Below are 25,216 nucleotides of genomic sequence, written 5' to 3' on the forward strand. Positions count from 1 at the left end.
GCCCTGGCTTCCCACAGTGCTGGGATTACAGGCGTGAGCCACTGTGCCCGGCCAAATATTTTCTTTTCTAATAGTATGTATATACAGATAGCCTCAGCTGTACTACACTGCAGTAGACAGTTAAAATGTTAAAATATGTAAAGTTGATCATGCTTCAATATATAACGCATTTAAACAAATGGTTTTTATGTGAACGTCATCAATAAGGGCTCTGTTTATAGCAGAAAAGCATCACAGATGCTTCACCTGAGATCTGGGAGGAGGGGGCAATCCTCTCTGTAGAATATATGTGAGTGTGTGTGTGTCAGAATTAAGTACATGTGAGAAAAAATAACCAGAAATTTAATAACAAGGAGAGGAATCTGGTAACATTACTCTAAGAAAACATGGAAAGTAGTTATCTACACCACCCAATTTCATTATGTCAATAAACCATGATCATACTAGGAAGGTTTTGTATCACCCACTATTCAATCACTAATGAGTAGCCTGAGAAAATTACAATTTTTTTTTTTTTTGAGACGGAGTCTTGCTCTGTCACCCAGGCTGGAGTGCAGTAGCGCGATCTTGGCTCACTGCAAGCTCTGCCTCCTGGGTTCACGCCATTCTCTTGCCTCAGCCTCCCAAGTAGCTGGGACTACAGGCGCCTGCCACCACGCTCAGCATTTTTTTTTTTTTTTTTTGAGATGGAGTTTCGCTCTTGTTGCCCAGGCTGGAGTGCAATGGCGAGATCTCGGCTCACCGCAACCTCTGCCTCCCAGGTTCAAACAATTCTCCTGCCTCAGCCTCCTGAGTAGCTGAGATTACAGGCATGCACCACCATACCCGGCTAATTTTGTATTTTTAGTAGAGATGGGGTTTCTCCATGTTGAGGCTGGTCTCGAACTCCTGACCTCAGGTGATCCGCCCACCTCAGCCTCCCAAAGTGCTGGGATTTCAGGTGTGAGCCACCGCGCCCGGCTCTAATTTTTTTTTTTTGTATTTTTAGTAGAGACAGGGTTTCACCGTGTTAGCCAGGATGGTCTCGATCTCCTGACCTCGTGATCCACCTGCCTCAGCCTCCCAAAGTGCTGGGATTACAGGCATAAGCCACCACGCCCAGCCGAAAATTATAATTTTTAACAATTGCCTCAATTAAACTCATCCCTAAAACAGCCTATTCCCTACTGGCATCTTTTGGAATCTGCAAATATGACTGTCCGAGAGAAAAACGTTAACCTGACAATATTTTCCACAGCTAACATTTATTGGATCATTAAATTTGTGTCCACAAAACCCTGAGGAAGATCCCAGTGTATCTATTTTATAAATGAGGAAACTGAATTTAGAGAAGTTAAATAACTCCTGTAACATCTTAACAGCTAATAAGTGACTATGCTCAGATACTTAAAAAAACATACTTTGTGATTGAATGCACTTCAGTCACAAGGGGGGGGGGGCACAAATTCAACGTAAAATCTAAATAGAAGTGGTGGCTCACGCCTAGAATTCCAGCACTTTGGGAGGCTGAGGCGGGTGGATCACCTGAGGTCAGGAGTTCGAGACCAGGCTGACCAACATGGTGAAACCCCATCTCTACTGAAAATACAAAAATTAGCCAGGCGTGGTGGCGGGCGCCTGTAGTCCCAGCTACTGAGGAGGCTGAGGCAGAAGAATGGTGTGAACCCGGGAGGCAGAGCTTGCAGTGAGCCGAGATCACACCGCTGCACTCCACCCTGGGCAACAAAGCAAGAATCTATCTCAAAAAAAGAAAAAAAAAGAAAAAGAAAAGCAAATATCTTCTACTATGCTCATTCATAGTGACTTCAGAATTTGTCATGAGAACCTGGGTGATGAAATCATCCTTACTCAGCATTTTTATTGCAGGTGAGTCTATCCACACTGCACAGCTTTAAAATTTCTGAATTATTTCTGAATAGTCCCCAACATATATTCTTATTATATAGGCTTTAACTATATGTGTATATGTAAGAATGCATACATATAGACACATACAGAGTTAGGGCATAAGAAAAATGCCCTAAGGAAAATTGCTAGGATCACAGAATCTTTGTGTCAAAAGGACCATAGATGTCACCTGGTTCCTTATTTACACATAAGGAAATTAAGGCCCGGCAAGGTTGAGTAATTTGCCAAAGGTCACAAAGTAGCAGAGCCTGCATTACATGTTTGTAGTAAGAACCTAATTCTTGTAAAGCACCAGGGTTCCATGAGGTATACAGTGAATAAATCATTATCTGGTACCCTCAGATATAGGGGCTGATTTTTCCCTAGACGTTTTTCTCCAAATAGATTGCATTAAGATCAACACTGATAATAATATTGCCAATGAAGGAGTATGGATTTCTGGCACTGCCTTCATTCTAGATAAAGCACTATACAATCTGATATATTATTTTCTTTCATAATAGTATAGCCGTATAGCCCCAGCTGTGCTACACTGCAGTAGACACTTAAAGTGTTAAAATATGTAAAGCTAGGCAGGTGTAGTGGCGTATGCCTGTAGTCCCAGGTACTCGGGAGGCTAAGGTGGGCCAATCGCTTGAGCCCAGCAGTTTGAGAGCACCCTGGGCAACACAGCAAGACCCCCGTCTCTAAAAAAAAAAAAAAAAAAAAAAAAAAAAAACAAAAAAAACCACACCTAAAATTAGCCAGGTGTGGTGGAGGATCACCTGAGACTGGGAGGTAGAGGCTGCAGTAAGCTGTGATCATGACACTGCACTCCAGCCTTGGTGACAGACTGAGACTCTGTCTCAAAATGAATAAACTATATAAAGCTCCTTATGCCTCAATACATAATGATCCAATGGTAAAGACTGACAGGTTCCAGACTCTGAAATTCAGCAAATCTAGAACCTTTCTATCATAGTCGGCCTCCTGCTAGCTCCTCCCCTGGCGGCTCTGCTAGCTTTCCATTTCCTACCCAGTCTCTCGCTTTTCCCCCAACCCCAAATGCAGGTAGGTATTCATTCCCAAAAGTTTTGTCTTAGGCTTGTATCTGCTTATTTTCTGGTCAATACCCAGTTCTTGAAGCTCTTATCTACTCCCATATCTTCATCAACCACCTCTCCCCAGTGACTGAACCTAAACCTCCACTGTCACTTTCATCCTCAGCTCCAGATCCAAATTTCCAACTTCCAGCAGGCAGCTGCCCTGTAATGTTCTACCAGTACTTCAGACTCAAAATGCACAAAGATTAACCCATTTTCCTTCTCATGAAAACTCCCAACACTTCTCCTAACTTCCCATTTCCCTATAAATGGCACTTATATTTTCCTAGTTAAAATTGTGGGCGACATGGCGTTCTCCCTCTCCCTTAACTGCACAGCTGATAAACTGCCCAATCCTGTAGCTTCTTCCTCCTCAGTGAAAGGAAACTCCTCTCCTCTTGAGTACAGGGCTGGTAAGTTGGATTCTCTCAAAAGGGCCCCTGAAGCAAGGATGTGAGTGCCAGCAGTTCATATGGAAGGCGACACCAGGAAGCACCCGCGGCAGAGTGGCAGAGTGAGTCAGGAAAGGCAGGAAGTCAATAAGAAAATGATATCAGGCAGTTTACGGCTGTGGGCAACTGGGACTCAAGCTCCTTGGGATAGTCTGGCAGACTGTTGAACAAGGCTTACAGTGATCCCCACTGAGTGGCAAATGAGCTATTTATCCACCAATTCCCTTTCAGCCACTCACTGGTTGAAGGCTATCCTGGAGGATGTTAACGCCCCGGTACTTCTGGTCTGCCCTAAGTGCAGTTCCAGCAGGCTCCGATGGCTAGAGAAGGCCCGCAGTCACAGAGATGCAGGAAGCCCTCAAAAAGGCATACATGGGAACGGTAAGTGCCAAGGGGGTAAGGATGTAGCACCAGCTGTCTTTGCTACAAGGCCTTTTTGCCTCTCACCTGGACTGCCACAAAACTTAACTGGTTAACTCTCAGTTTTTCTTGATAATCATTCATAATCCTACATTCAATGCACTATCAGATTAATCTTCCTAATGAACACTTCTAGCTGTAATCATGACAGTCTTTCTGCTTAAAATTTCTCATTAGCTTTCCACTGCCTACTGAATTAAGCCTCTGCCAAGCATTCAAGACTTTCCACAATATGACGCCGAGCAATCCTTCCAGCTCTGTATTTTATTATTTCTCCAAATGTACAGACGCAGACCAATGGGATACTGTTCTCTTGCCTGCTAGGCCCCTTAATATCCTTGCCACCTGTGACCTTCACCTGCCTGGTGTCCTTCTCTGTCAACCTTGCCTGTTGAAATTGTGCATGGAATAAATGTCACAAGAAGGCTGGGCATGGTAGCTAGCTCATACCTGTAATCCCAGCACTTTGGAAGGCTGAGGAAGGCGGATCACTTGAGGTCAGGAGTTCGAGACCAGTCTGGCCAACATGGTGAAACCCCCTATCTACCAAAAAATACAAGTTAGCCAGGCGTGGTGGCACATGCCTGTCATCCCAACTACTTGGGAGGTTGAGGTGGGAGGATTGCTTGAACTTGGGAAGCGGAGGTTGCAGTGAGCCAAGATCGTGCCACTGTACTCCAGCCTGGGTGACAGAGTGAGACCCTGTTTCAAAAAAATAAATAAATGTCACAACAGGTGAGACTTGGCCCCTGTCCTTTAGGACCTCACAGCTGTTCTCAATCCTGCTCCTAATTGCCCTGTCCAGCCTGCTCCATGCCCTATCCCATGTGAGTCTCTATCACTGTCTTTTCACCTCTAGCTCTGTTAATAAACCCTTGTCAAACTGAACTGACACACAGGACTAGAAGGGAGGAGACCTGATGAACGAATAAGTTCTGATATACACAACTATGCAGTTCTATCACACAGCCTCTTGCTGCTCGATGGGTTCCAACAGGAAACATCATCTGCCTTCTTTCTTCACAGGAGCTGAAGTTAGAAATAAGCACAGCCTACAGAACTTGGGACCCATTAAAGATTCACCCAGAATACACAGCAAAGACATTTATGGGGCAGTATACTGAATTGGTAGGCTTTGCAGAAACTGTCTCCAGGCCTGAAGATACAACTAGAAGCCTTTTAGACAAAAAACTCTGGTTAAATTCTGTTACTCGGGCTAGTAATGCAACTGGCAGCTATCCTTCTGGTAGATGAAATCACATCTACTCAGAAGAGAGATGAAGGAAGACCTGGGAGGATTCCGCTGGGTGGTGAAACTCCTTCTGGGTGGGATGAGGATGGGAAAAATGTAAAAAATCCAAAAGATATATCACTTCCAGCAGATATTTGGACATAAACATTCAATAAGTTAGAATAATTTGATAATAATTACAAACCAAGGTTGTTTAAATTATCCAACTGTGACTATGATCAGAGAGCAATGACAGTAATTTATTATCATTATTATTTTTTATAGAAATGAGGTCTCACTATGTTGCTCAGGCTGGTCTCAAACTCCTGGGCTCAAGCAATCCTCCTGCCTCAGCCTCCCAAAGCATTGGGATTACAGGTGTGAGCCACCATGCCTGGCCAACAACAGTAATTTAATGGCTGAAAGAGGTTAGTTTTAAAAAATGCATTGAAGAGAATGAAATATCATTAATTACTATTATTCATATATAATAGAAAAACAATAAAGCATATATTTTATATTTACCTATGGACATCTAATTTATCCTTCTTAATCAACTAAGGGCTTCTTAAAAGCTGACAAACTGATTTCTCCTAACCTGACAGTTTTCTTGTACCAGATTTAGAAAATGTTTTAGAATTTAAAATTCTCTTCATTAAAAAAAAGATTTTTCACCTAGACTCAAATTTTAAAATTCCCTCTGTTAATCAGGTAGCCAGACTCTCCCTAGCTATTCTTGGAGGAGATTAATTTGCTAATCTGCAGTGGAAGCCATAACTCAGAATCCTTCTCTCTCAGGGCTGGGGTTACCGCACTTCCAATGCTGAACTAAGCTATCTAGAATTTTAGTTTTCTGTCCAGCAAAGTGAAAACTGAAAAAGACACATGAATGCCTCGTAAAAAATCATTTACGTTTCATATTTACTTAACTGTAATGTTTGATGATCATCAGGATCTTAGAATATTTCATTGAGTATTCCTCTCTCAAGTACTGATTTGCACTCAAATATTTGATAAGATACATTTAAATGAACTCTGTGATTCCTGTGTGGATGTCGGCCTCCCCAAAAGGAACAATGCTTTTAAAATAGGACTAATTATGCTCTTTAATTGATCTCTACAGTGTGATGTGGTTTTCATTCCACCCATCCCCTGTCCAGTACCTAGTAAACTGCCTAAGTTGTCCCTAGGAAAATTGATTTTATTTTTGGAATATGAGTTAATAAGGAGTCAGAGAGAAGAAAAATTATTTGCACATAAATAAAACCAGCAGTTTAATGAACAATCATTTCACCCAGTCATTGATAGACATATTAAATGACCAACTGTCTAAATTTGCCTGGGAGTTTGCTAATTTTAAAAAACAACTAACCATAAAACAAAGGGCCCCAGGAAATATCCTGGCCAGCTTTGAGGCTGGCCTCTGTGTCACATTCCTGCCAACGCTCCAGATGACTGCCGTACATGCTCATGATGTCAGGTTATACAAGCTACACCAATAAATGAGCAGTTTTGTTAGTGGCTTACAGCAGGTCAGCCAGGAGTTATTTTCAGTCCAGGCTCCTAAGAGGCAAATCTCGTGACTCACCTGGGTCATGGAGGCTATCACATGCAGCACTACTCACCACCTCCCAGGGATATTCAGCCCTGTTTGTACATTAGACTCACTAAGGAGTGTTTATTTAAAATAAATTACAGATACCTGGACTCCACCCTGGACTCCACCCTAGACCAAATGAATCAGAATCTCTGGGGGATGGGGTTCAGGGATCAATATTTTTTGAGATGGAGTTTCGCTCTTGTTGCCCAGGCTGAAGTGCAGCGGCACGATCTCAGCTCACCGCAACCTCCGCCTACCAGGTTCAAGCGATTCTCCTGCCTCAGCCTCCAAGTAGCTGGGATTACAGGCATGCACCACCACACGCCTGGCTAATTTTGTATTTTTAGTAGGGACGGGGTTTCTCCATGTTGGTCAGGCTGGTCTGGAACTTCCCACCTCAGGTGATCTACCCGCCTTGGCCTCCTAAAGTGCTGGGATTGCAGGCGTGAGCCACCGCGCCCAGCTGTTTTTTTGTTTTTTTTTTTTTTTTTTTGAGACAGCGTCTTGCTCTGTCGCCTAGGCTGGAGTGCAGTGGCAGTCTCGGCTCACTGCAACCTCCACCTCCTGGGTTAAAGTGATTCTCCTGCTTCAGCCTCCTGAGTAGCTGGGATTAGAGGCACCCGCCACCATCCCTGGCTAATTTTTGTAGTTTTAGTAGAGAAGGGGTTTCACCATGTTGGCCAAGCTGGTCTCAAACTCCTGGCCTCATGCAATCCACCCGCCTCTGCCTCTCAAGTGCTGGGATTATAGGTGTGAGCCACCACGCCTGGCCAGGGATCAGTATTTTTCAATGCTTCCCAGGGGACTCCAATGGGAGGCCAGAGTTGAGAACCTCTGCAACAAGAGAATAAGTAGGGTGAGAGCTAAGCCAAGAGGAGGATGCTGCAGTGGTAAGAATGGTAAAACCTATCTTGAGTGACTTGGGAGAAGGGAAATCCAGTTCTATATGGGTCTGAACCTCTTGGATTCCTTGAAGTGTATGGGGAAGTACTCCCAAACATCTCATACCTTACAGGATCACCTGACACATATTAAGCATGATAGCTAACTATTAAATTATTATTTCTAAAACTCTTCCATTATTCAAGAAAATATTCTTTCTCTTTTATTTTGAACTTTTTTTTTTTTTTTTCCTGAGCTAGGTTCTTGCTCTGTCGCCCAGGCTGCAGTGCAGTGGTATGATCATGGATCGCTGCAGCCTCGACCTCCTGGGCTCAAGCGATCCTCCTGCCTCAACCTCCTGAGTAGCTGGGACTACAGGCACGTGCCACCATGCCCATACCCAGCCAATTTTTAAATTTTTGTAGAGACAAGGTCTCATTATGTTGCCCAGGCCGGTCTCCAACTCCTGGACTCAAGCGATCTTCCTGGCTTGGCCTCCCAAAGTGCTGGGACTACAGGTGTGAGCCACCACACCTGGTCACAATCTTCTACGTTTAAAATTTTTGTGATTATTGGACTGCACCTATCAATGTTGGGAGAAAATTCTCAAGGATTAAATGTGTTCACACCTACACCTGGCTGAGACCAGCCTTCCTGGGTTGTTGTATATATAGATGAAGGTAAGGGGAGCAGGGATAGGTTATTTTTGAAGCACTTAGGAAAGGGCCGACTTGCTTGGAACAATATGTCCAGTAGGGAGGTACTGCATGTGAGAAAGGCACTGCCTGAAGGTAGAAGTTTGAAACTGAATTGTGCCTTGGCCGGCCCTGACCTCTACACCCTTCCTCCCTCTGGCTATCAGGGAGGTCCCTTAACCTTTCTAAATGCCTTCTTCAGAAAATGGCCCACAGTGGGGTGGGGTGGAGGAGCTGGGGGGATGGGGTGGGGGAAGAGCTCTAAGTCCCTCCTACACTACTAGCTTCCATGGAAAAGCTAAGGTGGAAAAGCTAGTACAAAACAAGAACAGATTTCTCTAAACCTGAGTCCTTAACCCCAAAGAATGTGAGGTTGGAGGGACGATCCTCTCTCTGAAAACCCTCCTTCCATCTAGCCCCAGATTTTCAGGCTGACTTGACTGGAAGACAGTACTGAAAGGTCAAGACACCAGGCTGTACAGCCTGAGTTCCTGCCGTGAGACCACTCATCAGCTTTATGACTTGATTGTCACCCCACTTCTCCAGAGGTGTCCTCATCTGTGGAATGAGGTGGGTTTCCTTTTTTTGAGACTCAGTCTCACTCTGTTGCCCAGGCTGGAGTGCAGTGGCATGATCTCGGCTCACTGCAACCTCTGCCTCCTGGGTTCAAGCAATTCTCCTGCCTCAGCCTCCCGAGCAACTGGGACTACAGGTGCCTGTCACCACGCCCAGCTAATTTGTGTTTTTAGTAGAGACAGGGTTTCACTGTGTTAGCCAGAATGGTCTTGATCTCCTGACCTCGTGATCCACCCACCTTGGCCTCCCAAAGTGCTGGGGTTACAGGTGTGAGTCACCACACCCAGCCTGAGGTGGTTTTGTTTTGTTTTTGAGGATTTGTGGACCTCTGAAGTAGAGCCATTCAAAATGCCAGTTCAGGATAAGCTGCTGGCATCGGAATGTAAATCAGCAAGCTGCTTCTCTCATTAAGGAAATATTGTGATGAGGGAAAAAAAGTCAGCTTATCTAAATAGTGTACAGAACTGAAATTGGTTTATGTGCTTTTAAAGTATATTAACCATTATTTAAAAAAAAAAACAACTTACGGGCCGTGGACCTGGTAGTTCATGCCTGTAATCCCAGCACTTTGGGAGGCCAAGGTGGGCAGATCACTTCAGCCAAATTTCAGTTAGATAGGAGGCATAAGTTCAAGGGATCTATTGTACAACATGGTGACTATCATTCATGACAATGTATTATATACTTGTAAGTCTTCCCATGGTGGAGGGAGAAAGCTCTGATGTCTCTTCCTCTTCTTCTACAGGCACTAATTCCATCATAGGGACGCTGTCTTCATGATCTCGCCTAAGCCTAACTACCTCCAAAGGCTGTGCCTCCTAATACCATCACCTTGATGGGTTAAGGCTTCAACATGTGAATGTTGGGGCAGGGAACACAAACATTGGGTCTACAACAATATTTTATAGCCATCATGATGTGTAGAAAGTGCTGACCAGGGAGTCAAAACCAGCTCTGAACTCATCCACCAAACTTAGGTAAATCATTTACTCATTTAAATATTCTCAGGTAATGTATATGTTGATTAGCTTGATTTAGCCATTTCACAATGTATACATATTTCAAAACATCATGTTGTACACAATAAAGACATACAATTTTTGTCCATTTTTAAAACTAATTAACTTTTTTTTAAGGCAGAGTCTTGCTCTGTAGCCCAGGCTACACACAGTGGTGTGATCTTGGCTCACTGCAACCTCTGCCTCCCGGGTTCAAGTGATTCTCCTGTCTAAGCCTCCCAAGTAACTGGGATTACAGGCATGTGCCACCACGCCCAGCTAATTTTTGTATTTTTATTACAGACGGGGTTTCACCATGTTGGCCAGGCTGGTCTCGAACTCCTGGCCTCAAGTGATCCACCCACCTTGGCCTACCAAAGTGCTGGGATTACAGGCATAAGCCACCGCATCCGGCCCTAAGTTGGCTGACATTCTATCTCAGCTCCTTATCTTGTCTGGGACTAGTCAGGTACCCTGAGGAATAGAGTTGGTCCACAGGCCACATTTTGGGCAGTGCTGCTTTAAATTATTTTCCAGCTTCTGCTTGACTTTCTTGGCCCTCCCTCACCTGCTGAGCCAGCCCTAACTTGAACTAGAAAGCACTTAAAGGAGGATTTTCTTTTTAAAAGCTTTATGAGATGTAATTTGCATACCATAATTCATGTACAAGTCAATGGTTTTTAATATATTCAGAGTTGTGCCATCATAATTTAAGAATATTTTTATCACACCAAAAAGAAACCTCCTACTATTAGCAATCATCCTCCACCTCAAGCCTTAGGTGACCAGTAATCTACTTTCTGTGTCTGTAGATTTGCCTATTTTGAATATTTCATATAAATGGACTCATACAATATGTGGCCTGTTGAGATGAGCTTCTTCACTTAGCATAATGCTTTCAAAGTGCCCATACATTCAAGACTTCATTCCTTTATTTTTTGAGACAGAGTCTCGCTCTGGTGCCCAGGCTGGAGTGCAATGGCACAATCTATGGCTCACTGCAAACTCCACCTCCTGGGTTCACGCCATTCTCCTGCCTCAGCCTCCCGAGTAGCTGGGACTACAGGTGCCCGCCACCATGCCTGGCAAATTTTTTTTTTTTGTATTTTTAGTAGAGATGGGGTTTCACCGTGTTAGCCAGGATGGCCTCGATCTCCTGACCTCGTGACCTGCCCGCCTGGGCCTCCCAAAGTGCTGGAATTACAGGCGTGAGCCACCGCGTCCAGCCGACTTCATTCCTTTTTAATGTGAAACAGTATTCCAGGATATGGAGCTATCACATTTTGCTTATCCATTCATCTGTTGATAAATATCTGGGTTGTTTCTACCTTTTGTCTATTATGAATAATGCTGCTGTAAATATTTATGTACAGGTGGTTTTTAGTTCTTTCTTTCTTTCTTTCTTTCTTTCTTTATTGAGATGGAGTCTTGCTCTGTCGCCAGGCTGGAGTGCAGTGGCATGATCTTGGCTCACTGCAACCTCCACCTCCCGGGTTCAAGTGATTCGCCTGCCTCAGCCTCCTGAGTAGCTGGGACTACAGGCATGCACCACCGCGCCCGGCTAATTTTTTTGTATTTTAGTAGAGACAGGGTTTCACCATGTTAGCCAGCGTGGTCTCGATCTCCTGACCTTGTGATTCACCCGCCTCAGCCTCCCAAAGTGCTGGGATTACAGGTGTGAGCCACTGTGCCCAACCTATTTTTATTTTTTAGAGACAGGGTCTCTGTTCCCCAAACTGGAGTGCAATGGCACAAACACAGCTCACTGCAGCCTCAAACTCCTGGGGCTCAAGCAATCCTCCTGTAGCCAGCCTCCCAAGTAGCTGGTACAACAGGCACATGCCACCACACTTGGCTATTTTTTGTTTTTGTAGAGACAAGGTCTTACTATACTGCCTAGACTGGTCCTGAACTCCTGGACTCAAGTGATCCTCCTGCCTCGGCCTCCCAAAGTGCTGGGATTACAGGTATGAGCCACTCTGCCTGGCCCATGTATAAGTTTTTGTGAGAACATATATTTTCATTTCAGGAATTTCTGGGTCATATGGTAACTCTATTTTCCAAAGTGGCTAGGATGCTTTTCTTATTGGATTAGGAACACAGAAGTCTGCATGATCCTATAAATAAAAATAGGGAACCCAAGATCCTATAACTTTATATAGGATCTATAATTTTAATTATAGATCCTGTAACTAAAAATAGTTCTCTGTGTCTACAGATTTGCCTATTTTAAATATTAGTTATAGGATCTATAACTAAATTTGTAGCTTTTAGTTATAGATCCTATAACTAAAAATAACTTTCAAGAAATTTTGGCTAAGTTATTTGTAAATCACCATTCCTAAACTAAGTTTACAAAGTAATCAACAATGTTAGAGAATTTGTGGGTAGCTTGGATGCCTATCCTTGAAAACCAATGTGCAGGGCAGAAGAAAAAGTCCCGTCTATTCCAAGGCTCCTAGAATCCTACAGGAATACCTGAGGTTTGCTCTACTGAGACTAGGACTGTCTGTCTCCCGCAGGAAACAGACCCAAGGAGAAAAGGTGTATAGGATACTCATTTCCTAATAAGAAAGGTCTTTGGCTTTCCCTCAATCCTACAATAACTAATTGGAAATGAGGACAGAATGGCAGTGGAAAATTTCTACTTCCTTATTCTCCTTTGTAGGAGCCATAGTAATCTCTATAAATTCTAAGTATATCTCTAACATTTCCACTCCTAGGAGAACTGCTTACCCTAAATCTCATTTCACCTTTGCTAGTTCTTGTGAGCTAATTTCTGTTAGAGACAGTTCCTTCCTGTTTGATCTCTGCTGATTCATCTTTTGTTCTTTTTTATGCCTACCCTAAAGTCTCGCTTACTCTGGGTCTGAGCTACATTAAATTCTTTCTGGAACAAGGTGAGGTATAAATAAACATCAGAGTTCCCTAATATGAAACAGTAATTGTTCTTAGCTTGAAGACAGAAAGAAGCAGGATTATCAAGGGATCTAAATACCAACGTTAGCTCTAATAATCAATATTAGCATCTCATTTTTTGATCCAACTCAAGAAAGAGTAATAAGGATGTAGAATGACCAAAGGTAATTATAATCATATCCATTTAGAACAAGTACTTTAAAAAAGAAATTCAAGGAAGTAAACTAATTAATTAAATGTATACTTCTTATACCCTAATGATCTAATGAGTTAATACAGTAGCAGTTATGCCTTGGGTTATAAAAAACTTTTTTTAATTTTAATTTTAATTAATTAAATTTTTCTGAGACGGAGTCTCGCTCTGTTGCCCAGGCTGGAGTGCAGTGGCACGATCTGGGCTCACTGCAGCCTTTGCCTCCTGGATTCAAATGATTTTCCTGCCTCAGCCTCCCGAGTAGCTGGGATTACAGGCATGTGCCACCATGCCCAGCTATTCTGTATTTTTAGTAGAGACAGAATTTCGCCATGTTGGCCAGATTGGTCTCAAACTCCTGACCTCACGATCCGCACACCTCAGCCTCCCAAAGTGCTAGAATTACAGGTGTGAGCCACCGCACCTGGCCTATTTTTAATTTTTATTATTTTTTAATTTAATAGAGATGGAGTTTCGCCATGTTGGCCAGGCTGGTCTTGAACTCCTGGGCTCAAGTGATCTGCCTGCCTCAGCCTCCCACAAAGTGCTGGGATTACAGGCATGAGCCACTGCGCCTGGCCCTAAAAAGCTTTATCTTGCAAGATATTTCAAGTTTATTATTTCTTTTTGTTTGTTTTTGAGATGGAGTCTTGCTCTGTCGCCCAGGCTGATGCCATCTTGGCTGACTGCAACCTCCACCTCCTGGGTTCAAATGATTCTCCTGCCTCAGCCTCCTAAGTAGCTGGGACTAAAGGTATGTGTCACTACACCTGGCTAATTTTTTTGTATTTTTAGTAGAGACAGGGTTTCACCATATTGGCCAGGCTGATCTCGAACTCCTGGCCTCAAGTGATACGCCCGCCTCAGCCTCCCAAAGTGTTGGGATTACAGGTGTGAGCCACCGTGCCCAGTCTCATGTTTATTATTTCATGTGAACTTGAAACATCCTTATGAGGTGGCAAGTACACATTATCATATTTCAGTTAAGACAAAGAAAAACAGAAAGGTTATCTGACTTGTACTTTATCATTTATAGCTGGTTAGTGGTGACAACAGAACTTGAACTTGGGACTTCTTACTGAGTCCGAGGTACTTTCTGCTACATAAACCCAAGCTGCCTGCCAGACTATAACTCTAACAGCTTAGTGTGTTATTAGCTATTTTGAGACACATATTTGCTGGGGGGTACTAGTTAATCAAAATTTAACTGACACACTGTGTAAGACTCCAGAGACCCAGCTACTCTTATCTTACTTAGAACTCAGTGAATTCTTCTTGGAGGTTTTTCAAAAATACAATTAAAGCTTATGGGCTGAAAATTACTGGGTTGCTGTACTATTTCAAAGCAAATTTCTAATTAACTTTAAATGCTAAGGAGAGAATGTTTTTACAGCATCCTTCTCGTTTTCTCTCCTTCCTATTTGTTGTTTCTTTCTTTTTTAAATGTGTGTGTGTATATATATATATACACACACACATATATATTTGAGACAGGGTTTCAATATGTTGCCCAGGCTGGTCTTCAACTTCTGGGCTCAAGTGATCCTCCCACCTGGGCCTCCCAGGTGTTGGGATTGCAGGTGTGAACCACGACGCCCAGCCTGCTGTTTCTTAAGCTTCTAACCACCAATCTCCCCTTCTACTCTACACATGCCCTAACTAATCTCAACTACTCCTGAGCTTCAACTTCTACCTGCACACTGATCATCTCAGTCTGTCTCTCTCTTGCTTGCCTATTTCTCCTGAAGGCCAGTCCAGTACATCCAAAAACTTACTAAAAATTTCCACCGGGATGATCTAAAAGCACCCTAAACATCTAAAATGGAATCTGTTATCTTTGTTACATCATAATCTCACAAATTGTTCTAAATTTCCTATTTCAGCAAATACCAGCATCTTCCATCAGCCAGCCAAGCTTGAAATATTACCCTTGACTCCCTTGTCTTTACTTCCTACAATACAACTAATACTATTTTCTTCCCCTTGAATACTACTCATTTTTGTTCTCTCTTCTTTATTTCCCTTCCATCTGCTTTCAAACTCCAAACTCCATGTAGGTCTGTAGTAACTGCTTTCTAACTGGCCTCCCAGCCTCTAGCCTCCAGCCTCCTTCCCCTCCATCTCTTTCTTTCCTACACACCACTGCCATGGTTCTCTTTCTAAAACATGACCATGATCAAATTATGCCCTTGCTTCAAAATATCAATGATTCAATACCAGGTTCTTAGGATTCTACATGTGATTCTGGCCCTACCCTTCTAGAAAATTCCTGTCACTTCCAGAAAAGTAAGAAAGCATAAAGCATAATGGTCAAAAACATAAGCACATAGATCACCTGGGTCTGAATCCTGGCTGTGTCATTTATTGGGAGGGGTAAGTTCCTAACCTACCAGTGTCTTGTTTTCTTCATCCGTAAAATGCAGGACAGGGGCCAGGTGCAGTGGCTCACACCTGGAATCTCAGCACTTTGGGAGCATCGCTTTAGCCCAGGAGTTTAAGAGCAGCCTAGGCAACAGAGTGAGACCCCATCTCTACAAAACAAACAAACAAATAAATAAATAATCAGCCAGGCATGGTGGCACACACCTCTGGTTCCACCTACTTGGGAAGCTGAGGTGGAAGGATCACTTGAGCCCAGGCGGTCGAGGCTACAGTGGGCCGTGATTGTGCCACTGCACTCCAGCCTAGGCAACAAGGCAAGACCCTGTCTCCAAAAGGAAATGGGGGATAATGGGGGCTATACTTACCTAAATTGTTGGGCTGTTTCTATTTCTGAAGATTAAATAGGAAAAGACATAACTGATACATTCTACGGATTACATAAATATTAGATAAAATTATCATCATCATCCAGCCATAGTAAGTAGCTGCTACTGCACGCACTTTATAATACCTTGGTCTTTGCGCTGAGAGAGCCTCTCTCCCCTTTGGAGGTTCAATACCACAGCCTTCAAGATCCAACTCAGAACGCTACCTCCTCTCTAAGTTCTCCCACCTCCCCCAGGCGCTTTGTTCCTCTTTCCCTTTGTGCTCTGTAGCCTTAACAAAGGCTACTGTTAAACACTTAGCACTGTGTATATTTTTATGGACTTGACTCTCTCTCCCACAACTAAAGTTTGAGCTCCTAAAGATTAGGGCTGTGTCTCATTAATATGTATATCTTCACCCTATTGCCTTGCACAGTGCCCGATTTAACAGGCACACACCACGGCTTTGCTGAATGAACAGGTCTTTGTCCCTCACTTCATAAAGAACTAACAAGCTTGGCTTTGCAGCACATTATTTCCTTGAGAGCCTCCGACCATGTCTTCTCCCGCGCTTTGTGTCCTGGAAGAATGCACAGCAGACAGGAGCTGCTGAAAATGATTTGCCTGGGCCAGGGCCACAGTGACACATTCAAATCTTTCCCTTTAGAGTACTATCTGTCTACGAGATTCCTAAAGGGCTGGACTGAATGAGGAAATGTGAACCTTCACATCAAGCTATTTATTACAAGGCACTTGAGTAAGACCAGAACACTCTGTAACTTTTGCTTTCGAAATCGTGTTGATCTTCATTTCCTCCAGTGCCTAAGTCACTGTAAAGCAAAGTATAAGAGGTTTTTTCTTCCCAAGTTCTTATAAAGTGTTGACATTTGTGACCTGATTGTAAATTTTTATTTCCAGCATGACTTATTTATAGTCTTAATGTCATTCTCTATCAATGACCCAAAAAATGTTTCTTTCAATTCTAGTAGAATTGCCTTTGACCTGTTGAGATTGTAAAAAGTTAAAAAGCTGAAGAAAATTTTAGCAAGTGGAATATTTCTCATTCCATCTCATGGATTTAAACATCAGATAGAGTGATTTTCTAAGAGGTGAAAGATCTATCCTAGCAAAAACTCAGAATTAGAGGGGGAAAAAAAAAGACCTGATATAAATTTTAAAAGGTTTCAATAACATTTCCACCATGTAAACTTCAGCTGGCAAACAGGCATATAACGTACAAAATTGTTTCATGACAAATGTAAATTTCATAAGTGGAAAAAAAATCACTGTATTAATTTGTTTTGCATTGGTTAATTTTTAAGGAAAATGTGTTTTGCATTAAAAATGAGGCCTTGTCTTCCCACTTCTTCCCAGAGTCAGGAAAAGCTGGGTTGAGAGGGTAGAAAAAAAATGATGTACGTGAATAACTACTGATGCTAAAATGTAGTAAGTACAAAAGTTTAGTTACAAAATAGAATCTTAATTTTTATAAAAATAGAAATATATTATATATATTTTATTTATATATGAAATCTGAATGAACACAGACTAAAGGAATTTCCTTGGTTATATAATTATCGGTCTTGTAAATTTCCTTTTTTTCCATATCTGTATTTTCGTATAATAAATTTGTATTGCTTACATAAACAGTTATTTTAAATAAAAAGAATATGCTTTTTGTTATAAAACTAGAAATGATTCTTTAAAAAGTTAAGACTGTTGTCATTTAAATTTACTTACCAAAAGATTCTCCCCCGCCACTCCTCTGTTGTTAAAAACCACACATCTAAAAACCAGGAAAGCAATTTTTGTTATTTTTACACATGATTCTTGCTCATGATATAATATTAAAGTCATCTTACTGACACTGATTTAGAGCACTAAAAGATTTAAAAAATCTGTCTTATAGGTGTAATGTTTGACAATTTCATCTAAATGCAATGCCCTAAAATAAAATTCCAGTTCTCTAAATTCCACATGTGGGTTCAAATTAGAAAACTATATACTGAAGTGATGTTAATTTTTCCTACCAAGAGTAGAATATTTCCAACTTCTTCCTACACACATATGTGGGCCTCCAACAAGTGTTTTTAAAACAATTCTAAATACAAGTCAAATTTAAATGTTTTTGCTTTTTTTTTTTTTTTTTTTTGAGATGGAGTCTCACTCTTGTCACCCAGGCTGGAGTGCAATGGTGCAATCTCGGCTCACTGCAATCTCCGCCTCCCAGGGTTCAAGCGATTCTCCTGCCTCAGCCTCCTTAGTAGCTGGGATTACAAGCGCCCACCACCATGCCCTGCTAATTTTTTTTTTGTATTTTTAGTAGACACAGAGTTTCACCATGTTGACCAGGCTGGTCTTGAACTCCTGACCTCAGGTGATCCGCCCACCTCGGCCTCCCAAAGTGTTGGGATTACAGGCGTGAGCCACTGAGTCTGGCCTTGTTTTTGCTTTAAACAAAGAAAAAATATATATCCTCTACCCATTGCATTTGTAACATTCATACGTATCTATTTATATTCTAAGAAACAGCTCTTGTTCCCTTAAGGCTCAGCAAACATGGACACCAGAATTTTACATGAGGTGTAATCACAGGTAGAGCCACAAAGAGCCTGGTGCCTGAGCTGGTGGGATGGGCCCCATTATGCTACTGCTTAGTGTTCAGTTGACCTAGGGAGGAAAGATGACCTTGTGCTTTCTCTGATCCTTTTTGCATCTGCTGGGTAAATGGGCTCAGATCAATGTAAAGGGTTTAGATCAATGTGGGCTCAAGTAAGTACTTGGTGAAAGTTAGCTGTTAGTAATAATGGTAGTTGTAGTGTCGTGCTGGTTTCAAAAGTTATTCAGTATTTAAAATATGTAACTCTCATTTAACTTTCAGGCAGCCACAGGCCCAGATATGTATTTTTACCATCCTTAGACAAAATCTTGATTTGTGTCCACACAGGTTCTCACTGATTTAGTGAGTCTATATTCATAACAATTAAAATTCATTTTGTTTTTGTCTGATTACCTATTCAACCAACCAAGGCCATTTAAGATTCCAAATCTCTTCTTGCAGGGTGCTGCTGGGCACTGTACAGGTTCTAAGCAACAAAGAACCTACTGCTGTATAGAGCATACACAAGTCTGACTCTCTTCTCAGGGAGGTTAGATCTCAAGGCACACCAGCTTCATTTAATGTGGTATGCAGGCTATGTTCTTGCAAAGGAATTTTCTTGCAACTGAAAAGTCATACAGAAAATTTTATTAGGCCCAGTTGAAAGAAGAGAAATGTTTAGAAACCTCAGAAATCCTATTTGAGAAAAAGCTAGAAATATTACATTTTATTGACTCACGTAAGATAAATCTTTTTGTTGTTTGAGACCATGGTCTCACTCTGTCACTCAGGCTGGAGTGCAATGGTGCGATCTCGGCTCACTGCAGCCTCAGCCTCTCATGCTCAGGCAATTCTCCTGCCTCAGCCTGCTGAGTAGCTGGGACCACAGGTGCACACCAACATGGCTCAGCTAATTTTTTTTTTTTTTTTTTTGAGACAGAGTCTCGCTCTATCACCCAGGCTGGAGTGAAGTGACATGATCTCGGCTCATTGCAACCTCCATCTCCCAGATTCAAGTGATTCTCCTGCCTCAGCCTCCTAAGTAGCTGGGACTACAGGCACATGCCACCACGGCCGGCCAATTTTTGTACTTTTAGTAGAGATGGGGTTTCCCCATGTTAGCCAGATTGTTCTAAAACTCCTAATCTCAAGTGGTCTGTCTGCCTCGGCCTTTCAAAGTGTTGGGATTACAGGCGTGAGCCACCGTGCCCAGCCAGCCTGGCTAATTTTTATAAGTTATTTGTAAAAACAGGATCTCACCATGTTGCCCAGGTTGGTCTCTAACTCCTGGGCTCAAGCGATCCTCCTGCCTTGGCCTCCCAAATGCTAGGATTACAGGCATGAGCCACCGTGCCTGGCCAGAGAAATCTTAAATAAACTATAAATACATTCAGAAAAGTCAGAGTAGCCTCAGTGACTCCTTTATCTTTTCTTGCTAAAAACAATGGCAAGATGTCTTGATATAAATAAAATTTCAGTTGGCCATTTGTATTTACTTGCATAAGCACTTAAGTCACACAGGAACCAGTGCTAAAGTTAATTATGACCTTGAAACTTGAAGCTCCCAGTCATTCAGAAAAGAACCACTTTAGAGTACAAACATTAAATAAGGATTAAAATGGCTTCTGGAGCAAGATGTCATCATGTGACTGCCAGTGAGAGAAGCCAAGAACACTAGTGAGGGCAAAGAAAAAGATGATCTGCAAACTCATGAAAAAGCAGCCTGTACATCTGGGATTTTCTTCTAAACTGCAGAGTGGGATATTTGCAGTTTCCTTCAGGCAACTTTGGAAAGTGGATCATAGTTCTGGTAGCTCTTGCTAGAGGACGAATTGTACTGACCACTCCGTAAGGCTTTGATCCTAACAATGTTCAATCAGTAGCAGTCATCATTGCATACTTCAAGCCTTGGACGTGGGGCAGAGAGGTAAGAATGAATGAGGAAGCAAAGCAGCTACAGAGGATGGCAGAAAGAAGGGTGCCATCCTGCCCTTTCTCCCACTCCAGCTGGGGATGAGCAACCAGCTCTTTTCATTTAACCCCTTTGCTACCCTGACAGTAATCAGGGAACACTGAGCTAAAAGGGCTAGCTGTGAAACTACTATTCCTAAGGCATTGAAAAATCTGTTAACCTTTTCTTTTTTTTTTTTTTTTTTTTTTTTTTTTAGAGATAAGGTCTCACTGTTGCCCAGGCTGGAGTGCAGTGACACAATCACGGCTCACTGCAGCCTCAACCTCCTGGGCTCATGTGATTCTCAGCCTCCCGAGTAGCTGGGACTACAGGGGCATGCCACCACGCCTGGCTAATTTTTAAATTTTTTGTAGAGACAGGGTCTCCCTATGTTGCCCAGGCTGGTCTTGAACTCGTGAGCTCAAAACAGTCCTCTCATCTTGGCCTCCTAAAGTTTTGGGACTACAGGTATGAGCCACTGTGCCCAGCCTGTTTTTATTTTTATTTTTTGAGACAGAGTCTTGCTCTGTTGCCCCTGCTGGAGTGCAGTGGCGCAATCTCGGCTCACTGCAAGCTCCGCCTCCCAGGTTCAAGCCATTCTCCTGCCTCAGCCTCCCAAGTAGCCGGGACTACAGGTGCCCGCTACCACGTCCAGCTAATTTTTTGTATTTTTTTTAGTAGAGACAGGGTTTCACCGTGTTAGCCAGGATGGTCTCGATCTCCTGACCTCGTGATCCACCTGCCTTGGCCTCCTAAAGTGCTGGGATTACAGGCGTGAGCCACCACGCCCAGCCGCCTCTGTTAAGCTTCTGTAACAGCTCTCTCCAATTAATTTTTACAGTTACCTCAAACAATTCTAAAGGGCGTGTATATGAGGAAAATTGTTCTGCAAAGCATATTTTTCCTACATATTTGAACTATATAATTTTTTTCCTCAAAACAAGGAAAATATAAAGAGAAGAAATATCAAATAAAGAACAAATCTGGTAAGAAGAACTTTCTGTGACAAGATAACCCAGTAACCAGGGAAGCAGGTGGGTGTCCTTTAATGAAGGTTAAATAAAAGGAAGAGACTACCTATAGCACAGAGTTTCTCAATCTTTAGTACTATGGACATTTCAGCCCAAATAATTGTAGCAGTGCTGTCCTGTGCATTATAGGATACTCAGCAGCATTTCTGGCCTCTACCAACTAGATGCTAGTAGCACATGCCCCAGGCATAACCACCAAAAACGTCTCCAGACATTGCCAAATGTTCCCTGGGGGAAAAACTGCCCCTAGGATGAGAACCACTGTCACAGTGACATGGACCAGAGAGCCTCGAATCTGCTCAGGCTTGAACCCTGGAAGTCAAGGTTACAGTGCTGTGATCACACCATTGCACTCCAGCCTGGGTGATGGAGAGCCTGTCTCAAAAAACAAAAACAACAAAAAAAGTAGCAGGCTCTGAGCTTGGGCACCTAAGAAAAGCAGCGAAACTTCCATGGGTTTTGAGTACCTGTCTAGGCCTAGTTTCCAAATCTGTAATTTTATCAGGCAATCTGAAATATTTCAGTTCTAAGATTCCCCAAATCTTTTGAGTCTAACAATAGAAATGATAATCAGCAAAGGGTACAATGAGAGGAACATTCAGGGATCAGCTAGTCATATGATTGATTTCAGGTAATAATAATAACAACAGATACTGTTTACTAGTGTTTACTAGGTGCCAGATCATGTTCTAAGCACTTTACATGAATATTAATATTGGAATAACTCATTTATTCATTCAATAATATTTACTGAACTAAAGACTGAGTTAGAGCCTGTAGTAGTAGAGACACAAAATATCAACATAAGGTTCCTGGCCTCAAGGAGGGTACAGTCTAGTTAGATTGAAAAGATATGCACCGTATTTTCAGTTGAGTGACTACAACAAAAGTAATAAAACAAGACAGTACAGGGTAAATGTCCAAGGAGTGGTACAGACAATAAAACCCTATGAGGTCAGGATGGGCAAAATTGATTAAGAAAGGCTTCATAAAAGGTAGATTGATCTTATGTTAGGACTTGAAAAACATTAAAGATTCCAGCAAAAGGCAAGTGTGAGACACACTGTAAAGGGAGTAATCCAAGCAAAGATATAATGTGAGAATGTGTTAAATGTTCTAAGGGATGAAAAATCAATTATCAGTTGAAAAGTGGTTACACGGACAGTAACAATAGAAAATAAGAATGGAAAAACAGGTTAGGACAAAAATAAACATAAGGCTCTGAATTCCAGGTAAAGAAAAGATAAGGAAGTTCTGCCTCTGGTAATGTCCAGGTAGATCCTTTAGGGCCAAGCTTTCCATAGAATAATAACTATACATTCTTAAAAAAATATAAAGGCAGTAGAGAACAACAACAACAACAAAAAGCACGCAGAAACTGAATGGGAGTTGACACTAGGAAAATGAAAATCATACTGGGTGAGTTTTCAATTTTCACAGCTTCTCCTTTTTTTACCTGAGGGAAGGCAGTAGTTGGGTATTACTCAATGATAAATAAAAGTTGGGTAGAAATGCTCAGTCTCTTGGCTGGGCACAGTGCTCACACCTGTAATCTCAGCCCTTTGGGAGGCCAAGGTGGGTGGATTACCTGAGGTCAGGAGTTCGAGACCAGCCTGGCCAACATAGTGAAACACTGTCTCTACTAAAAATACAAAAATTAGCTGGGTGTGGTGGCAGGCACCTGTAATCCCAGCTACTTGGGAGGCTGAAGCAGGAGAATCGCTTGAATCCGGGAGGTGGAGGTTGCAGTGAGCCAAGATCACACCGTTGCACTCCAGACTGGGCAACAAGGGTGAAATTTGGTCTCAAAAAATAAATAAATAAGGGAAATGCTCAGTCTCACAGGCTTGAAGAACTATTAAAACAGTTTGGGGCAACAATACAAGTTGAAAAACAAGCAGAAAAAAATCTTAGAACGGATACACAGAGAAAGAGCACTAAATTCTGACTAAAAGCTGGGCCCAAATCTCTAGCTGATCCCTCATCTATACATATGTGAAACACACTACAAGCAACCCAATGAAGGCTAAAAAACTGGACAAAGATTTCAACTGCGATCTACAACAGAGGAGAAAGAGTTTGAAGTTTGAGTGCAGCCAAGTTAACTATCTAATAAAACAAACAAAAAGCAACACTCTTTGGGAAAATGTAACAGAATCCAGTCTCTACAATGGATCATTCAAACTGTCCAGAACACAACCCCAAATTGCTAGACCGTGAAGAAACAGGAAAACATGACCCACACTCAAGAGATAACCTAACTGGCCCCGAGATGGTCCAGATGTTAGAACTAGCAGATGAAGTTTTACAGCAGCTACTATAACTCAAGGACATCAAGGGTGGTGGGGTAGGGGAGCTTGTAAAGAATTAAAAAAAAATAGAAAATCTCAGCATAATAAAATTTATTAAAATGGAAATTCTAGAAAAAAATATAAAATCTGAAATAAAAAATTCACTGGATTTGCAAATTGCAGCTCGAACACAGGATAAGAGGAAAAAGGTCCAAAAAAAGTAGAACCCCTGTGATTTGTGAAACAATACAGAAAAAAAAAACATACATGTAATTGTGGGCTGGGCACGGTGACTCATCCCTGTAATTATAGCACTTTGGGAGGCCGAGGCAGGCAAATCACTTGAGGTCAGGAGTTTGAAACCAGCCTGGCCAACATGGTGAAACCCCGTCTCTACTAAAAATACAAAAATCAGCCGGGCGTGGTGGCAGGTGCCTGTAATCCCAGGTACTCAGGAGGCTGAGGCAGGAGAGTCGCTTGAACCCAGGAGGCGGAGGTTGCAGTGAGTCGAGATCATGCCACTGCACTCCAGCCTGGGCGACAGAGCAAGACTGTCTCAAAAAAAAAAAAGAAAAAACAAAAAAATCCACGACAGTAACAATTACATTAAATGTAAATGAATAAGAACCTTAATTAAAAGATGGAGATTGTCAGACAGGATTTAAAAAAAGCAAGATCTGGCTGGGCGCAGTGACTCATGCCTGTAATCCCAGCACTTTGGGAGGCCGAGGCAGGTAGATCACCTGAGGTCAGGAGTTTGAGACCAGCCTGGCCAACATGGCGAAACCCCGTCTCTACTGAAAGTACAAAAATTAGCCTGGTGTGGTGGTGGGTGCCTGTAATCTCAGCTACTTGGGAGGCTGAGGCAGGAGAACTGCTGGAACCTGGGAGGCGGAGGTTGCAGTGAGCCAAGATCATGCCATTGCACTCCAGCCCAGGTCAACAACAGTGAGACTCTGTCTCAAAAAAAAAAAAAAAAAAAAAAAAAAAAAAGAGCAAGATCTAACTACATGCTATCTACAAGCAATACACTTTAAATATAATGACATAGATACTCTGAAAGTTAAAGTGTAAATAAAGATACATCACACAAACACTCAGGAAAAAAAGAATGAAGTGGCTATGATAATATCAGGTAAAGCAAACTTCATGACCAGAGGTTAAGAAGAACATTTCATGATGATAAAAAGTTAATTCACAGGAAGACTAACAATCTTAAATGTGTATGTGTCTAACAGAGCTTCCGTATACATGAAGCAAAATTAATAGAATTAAATGGAGAAATAGAAAATCTACAACTATATTTTAAAATGCTTCTATCAATAAAAGATAAAAGTGAGCTGTAAATAGTCATTGTCAATATTAACCAAATTTAAATGTATAGAACACCACATCCAACAAGAGAATACACGTTCTTTTCAAGAAATGATACTATCTAAACATTTCCAAGCTTACTAAGGTCATAAAGGTGGTAAAACAAATGAACATAATTCATGTACCTTTTTCTAAGATGCTTCAGAAATCAAACGCAGTAATTAACGTGAGTGTATTATTCACTATTACATGCCTAACTCATGATTATCACATGGTAATGGAGAACACTGAAAGTCGATTCATAATTCAGGAACCTCATTATCTCCC

General features: G+C 42.0%; 1 protein-coding gene across 3 annotated transcripts in view; it reads right to left on the reverse strand.

The window, feature by feature from the left end:
* ABHD3 (abhydrolase domain containing 3, phospholipase) overlaps positions 1-25,216 on the reverse strand; it is a 55,696-nt gene that overhangs the window by 17,514 nt on the left and 12,966 nt on the right. Inside the window, exon 5 of one of the 3 annotated variants that reach the window (XM_054538193.2) lies at positions 17,444-17,489. The exons of the other annotated variants lie outside the window; for them this stretch is intronic. Coding sequence (XP_054394168.1) covers positions 17,444-17,489 — 46 coding nt within the window. The remainder of the gene's footprint in view (positions 1-17,443; positions 17,490-25,216) is intronic. 3 annotated transcript variants of the gene reach the window in all.

This window comes from Pongo abelii, chromosome 17 (assembly GCF_028885655.2).
Source record: "Pongo abelii isolate AG06213 chromosome 17, NHGRI_mPonAbe1-v2.0_pri, whole genome shotgun sequence".
NCBI lineage: Eukaryota > Metazoa > Chordata > Mammalia > Primates > Hominidae > Pongo > Pongo abelii.